The sequence below is a fragment of the Elephantulus edwardii genome, unplaced genomic scaffold (assembly GCF_000299155.1).
Source record: "Elephantulus edwardii isolate Elephantulus edwardi_28Jun2011 unplaced genomic scaffold, EleEdw1.0 scaffold00458, whole genome shotgun sequence".
NCBI classification, from domain to species: Eukaryota; Metazoa; Chordata; class Mammalia; order Macroscelidea; family Macroscelididae; genus Elephantulus; species Elephantulus edwardii.
This window is the reverse complement of record NW_006400208.1, coordinates 8,249-14,300: the sequence shown is the minus strand read 5'-3', so window position 1 is coordinate 14,300 and position 6,052 is coordinate 8,249. Positions and strand designations below refer to the sequence as shown.

Genomic DNA, 6,052 nt, shown 5'->3' with positions numbered 1-6,052 from the left:
AGGGTAGAGAGAATAGTGCAACAATGAATGAGTGGAAGCCCAAAATCTCTGTAAATGTTTATGAAAATTAATAAAATATAATTATAGAAAAAAAACCTTTCTATACAATATTGAATTAATAATGTGATAATGGACATCCTTGCCTAGTTCCTGTTCTCAAAGCAAATGCTTTATTCTTTCTCCATTGAGGATGTGTTTGGCTCTTGGTTTTGCACATATGCAGGGTTTAGGGCTGTTGTCACTATCAGTTGCAGGAGACTCTATGGCACATAATAACAACAACAACTTGTTGGATTCTATGGGCCGGTATTTTATTGAGGATTTTTGCATCTATGCTCATGAGAGATATTGGTCTATAGTTTTCTATTTTGATACCTGACTTTGGTATCAAACATATATTTGCTTCATAGAATAAGCCTGCAGAAATCCATCTTTTTCTGTTTTCTGAAATATTTTATGTTGTGATCATCAATTTGACCACTATCCAGGAGGGACTGCTCCCTGGCCAGATTATCAGGGAGAGAATGGTATACTCATTGCAATTGGAATTTTTGGTGACTCTTCATTAAAAAACATGAAGCTGTTTATTAGCTGGAATTTGCAGATTGACACATAACTCATAAAAACTATCTCTTATAGACTCATTATAGCTTAGTGTCATAAATAATTTCCAGTCAACTACTAACTAAGGTTGGCAGTTCGAACCTGCCTAATGACAAAATAGGAAGACAGTCTGGTTATCTATTTTCATAAATATCATATCCAAGAAAACCCTATAAAGTCATTCTTTCTGGTAATATGTAAAATTGTCATGAGTCTGAATCAACTTTTTAGCAAAGGGGTTTTCTTTTGTTTGTTTTACTTTTTTTTATAGATTCATTGTAAAATATTCCACCATGTTGTAAAATTTATTCTTGATATTAGATGAAAGATTTTAATCAAAAACTATGAAAAATAATATTGCTACTATTAAAATTGTTACATGATCTTATTCTAAGCTGAAATCTTCATGCTTATGCCTATAAATATACAACTGCCACTTTGAATGCTAATTCTTTGCCAAGCACACTCTTAGTTATATGCAGTCATGGAGTCAGCCTTACAACCTCTGTGAAATTGGTAAGCCATAATTTCTTTAAGAAGGAATCTTAGACTCAACGCTAGTAGATATATTAACTTGCATGGTTAAGACTTATAGTTTTATTTACTCGACCCTAATCTTTTGTCCTTCACTACTCTTGGTAGGACTAAAGACAGAATTTTCATCATTAGTAATAATTTTCTTTTGTGTGAAGCTGAGTACTTTAAATGGCTAATACACTTGACTGCTAACCAAAACATCCCCAGGAAACAAATAATTCACGTGATTCACCTCTATCCTCTGAGACCACTCACTCATAATGTGGTTTCTCAAAGCTGTATAAACTAATAGCTGTTGGTTTTTTTTTGTCTGAACTAATTTAAGGAGCAAAATAATTGCAGCAGATCAGGAAGAGATGTTCTTGTAGAGACAGCCTCAACGGATTACCAGCAGTAAAAACAGAGTAAGAATGTGAAAGCAATTGAACAAACTGAATCACCCCACCTTCTGGAAGTAGTCAGTGTATGGTGAATTTGTCAAGTGGCCCACTGGGAATCTGACCACTAAGGTCAGTGTCTGCTGATAGCACTGTTTCTCTGACTCAGGAATGCTTGCTTCTTTTCTCTGAATGGAGTCAAAGACAGCAATCATCATTAGAAAGACTTTTATTTTACATTAAACACTTGGCTGCTAATCAAAATATTAGAAAGTTTACTCCACCTTTTGGCATTATACATTGAAATAATCAAGAATAAATGCTTGGTAATCTACATAAGCAACTGAAAACTCTAGAGTTTTATATATACTCTCTATATATGTGTTAGACTTTAAAAGGAATTTATTACATTTTGAACTTTCTTGGAAGGAGATGTTCGAGATCTCTTATTTAACTACCTAGTGTATGCAACTCCTTCTAGAAATATAATTTGCCTGAATATCTACGTTTTAGGAGTCAAGTCCATTTATCAAACTATCTTGGCTTGCTAATTTATACCTAATTCTGTGGTAATAGGATAAAAAATGTTAGAACATGGCCTAACTACCTTTCTTATGTCAGGTATACAACTTATTCTGTAAGCTTTTGCTACATTAGAAAATTCTCACTGAGCAAAACTCTCCCAACACAAAAGTTGAGCATATCACAAGAATATTGAGACAAAAGAGTGAACTCTAATGAAACATCTTCAGGGCCAGTAAATGCTGCTATTGTTAACCATATGGCTGAATTTAGTGAGTATACCTCATACATTCCAGAATATCTCCAGTGCTCATCTGCATAGAAATAATATCATGCACATTCAATACAACTCTGCAGATGTGATCCTTTCAGGCACATGCCAGATTGGAGAAATTGTCAGTCAGCATGGAAAATAATGACTAAATGAATCTGTTCCACTGCTTCGCAGAAGTTCAGCCACTTAGAAAACAGTTGGGGAGCAATGGTCCTAAGTAATGGATTCAGTATGACATTCAAAATTACTCAGTGAGAGAAAAATACTCAATACACTTAATTCTAAATACATGAACACATAGAATTAGTTTTCCTTTTGTCTAATGAACTTACTTACCTATTATAAAGAAGAATATCTGGCTTCCAAATCTGGCCATCTGGAAAGCGAACAGTCTTCACGCCTGGATACTCTGACATATTCCACTGCAAATAGTGATCTGTCCAAGACTGACACACACAGACAATGGTTTAGTAGCATTTTACTTGGTTTTCTTCTAGTATTTCTTGTAAGACATCATTAGAAATATTCAAATAAAAAAGAACTCCAGACTTTTTCCTATAATTGAGTAAATATAAGAAACCTCTGAGTTAAAATCTACCCAAAATGACTGAATAACATCACACTAAAGCCTCTGTTGTCACTATGATCACATTAAAAATGTAGCATTAGAGATCACTTAAATCATTACATGCTTTGAGACCTCCACTTCTGTAATTAATGAGTTAATTTGTGCCGAAAGAATTACTATTTTGCTTTCAAAGTTTCTCATTGTAATTGCTCATTTAAAAACAAATAAAGTTACTTCCACTGGAATAAGAAATGGACTATAAATGTGAAGGAATTTATTCTAATAGAACAGTTCTGTATAGCATCATGGTCACTACTCAGTCACTACTGCAGATAGGCTTCATATGTGCACCTTTATTTTGTTCTAGGAATTGGGCATTGGGCAAAAGGATATATTGTTGTTTTGTTATGTGCCATCGAGTCGCTTGCGACTCATAGCGACCTAATGTACAAGAGCTCTAAATGCTGTTCTATCCTGTGCCAACCTAGCCATCTCAAATGCACTCATTCCCACTGCTCCAGTCACAGAATCGATCCATCTCATCAAAGGTCTTCCTCTCCTTCGCCACCCCTCCACTCTGCCAAACATGATATCCTTCTCCAAGGACCAGTCCCTCCTTGCAACATGCCCAAAATATGTCAGATGAAGCTTCAGAATCCTTGACTCTAGGGAACACTCTGGCTTCACCCTCTCCAGGACAAACCTGTTTGTTCTCCTAGCAGCCCATGGTATATTCAACATTCGTCTCCAGCACCACAGATCAAAGGCATCAATCCTCTTTCTATCAACCCTATTCACTGTCCAACTCTCTGATGCATAGCTCATAATTGTGAAGACTATAGCTCGGATCAGGCGCACCTTAGTCTCCAGCCTGACATCGTTGATCTTCAGTACTCTTGAGAGGTCCCTAACAGCTGACTTTCCCAATGCACTTCGTCTCCTGATTTCCTGGCTGCTGTTACCAAGAATGTTGACTGTGGAGCCAAGTAAATTAAAACTGTTAACTATCTCAATCTCTTCACCATCCATGCTGATGTTGCCAATTGGCCCAGTGGTTAGAATCTTTGTTTTCTTGACGTTGATCTTCAGTCCATATAGGAGGCTGTAGTCCTTAATCTTCTGCAGCAAGCACGTCAGGTCCTCCTCAGTTTCAGCAAGCAGGGTTGTGTTATCTGTATAACGCAGGTTGTTGATGATTCTTCCACCAATCCTGATGCCACATTCCTCTTCATATAGCCCAGGGTCTCGGATGATCTGTTCTGCATACAGATTGAAAAGGTATGGAGACAGAATACATCCCTGACTAACCCCCCTTCTTGATTTTGAACCATGTAGTGTCTCCTTGCTCTGTTCTGACAACTGCTTCTTGATCCAAGTATAAGTTTCGTATTAGCACAATCAAATGTTCTGGGATTCCCATTCTTCTCAGACTCAGCCACAGCTTGTTGTGATCCACACAGTCAAAAGCCTTTGCATAGTCAATGAAGCACAGATAGACATTCTTCTGGTATTCTTTGCTTTCTGCTAAGATCCATCTGATATTAGCTATAATATCCCTAGTACCGCGACCTCTTCTAAATCCAGTCTGCACATCTGGCAGTTCTCTGTTGACATATTGTTCCAAACGTTTTTGGATAATTTTCAGCAGAATCTTGCTTGCATGTGATATCAATGATATTGTTCGATAATTTTCACACTCTGTTGGGTCACCTTTCTTTGCATGCGTATGGATATTATCCCAAAAGGATATAACTATAATTAATATCTCTGCATCCAATAGGGAGCAATGATAGAGTCAAATTATACATAAATGAAGCCTTAACAAATTTTAAGAAATAAATATACAAGTCCACCAACAATAGTGGGAGAGTTTAATACACAACTGCTTTCAATTCAAGGTAGAATAAATAGAAAGAAACTAAAAAAAAAGATGGAGAAGACAATATATATTCTTCTTCAGTGCTCATGGACATTCTCTAGTATAGACCAAAAGTCACAAAGCAACTCAGATAAATTTCAATTCAAAATACTAGAAAGCATCCCCTTAGATCACAATGCTAGCAAATTAGAAACAAGAATAAAGAGGTCAGTGAGAAGGACCAAGTACATAGAAACCGAACAGCAACCAGGTTTAACATTATGGGTAATTGAAGAAAAATTAAAAAAATAAATTAACGAAAATTAAAGAAATGTGAATAGAAATACAATATATTAAAATATTTTGGATATAGCAAGAGCAGTACTAATGGGATAGCACTAATAAATTCAAACTTATCAAAACATAACAGTATAGTTATAAAACCAACATCAGTTGTCTCCAGTCTACTAGTTATTTTGCCTTAGTTTTTCCCTTTCTTTAGTCATATAATGTAAAGTGCCTTTTTTACCAGGGTAGGAAATGCATCTTACCTAGGTTAGCATTTACCTCTTTGAAAACTATTTTGTTCAGTCATATCTATTTCTTAAGTTGTCTCTTTACTAGTAAACTGTTCTTTTAAATGTAGAAATTCTGTAGCTTTACTAACAAATAGTGTTAGGTAGATTAGTATATGTCCCAAGTATAAAAAGTAGTGATCAATCCCAGATGGTGAGGCTATTTGTGAGAAGAGTTCTCTCTGTCTTCCCAGATCTGCAATAAAGTGCTTTGGATATTGCAGTCTGTCTGTTTCATTGGCAATTAATTATGGAAAGAACCCCTTGTGTTCAGTACTAGTATTTTGAGACAATTTATAGTAATAAACGCAGACATCAGAAAAGAACAACAAATTAAAACCAACACTTTAAACCATCTCTCAAACAACTGGAAAAAGAACAACAATAGCAGCAAAACAAAACAAAACCTCTCCAGAGGAAAGAAAATAACAAAGACAAGAGTATAAATTTAAAACAAACAAACAAACAAACCTCAAAACAAAAACAAACCAGAAATAATAAAATTAACAACACTGGAAATTTGTTCTTTAATGGATTAATAAATTCATCAAGTCCATGGAAAATCTAACAAAGGAAAAGGTGAATGCAAATATAACTAGAATAAGGAGCAAAATGGATGTCAGAATAAAGAACCTACTGAAATAAAATAATAAAAATGTAGACTTTATAACGTTCTCAAACAGATTTGAAAATGTAGGGAAATGGACATATTTTTTTTAATTTTTAATTTTTTTTTTT

At 35.1% G+C, this 6,052-nt stretch overlaps 1 protein-coding gene across 1 annotated transcript in view; it reads right to left on the bottom strand.

Moving 5' to 3' along the window:
- Positions 1 to 6,052, bottom strand: part of LOC102861337 (neuronal acetylcholine receptor subunit alpha-7-like) — a 95,900-nt gene that overhangs the window by 84,479 nt on the left and 5,369 nt on the right. The window contains exon 2 of the mRNA XM_006902825.1: positions 2,650 to 2,759. Coding sequence (XP_006902887.1) covers positions 2,650 to 2,759 — 110 coding nt within the window. The remainder of the gene's footprint in view (positions 1 to 2,649; positions 2,760 to 6,052) is intronic.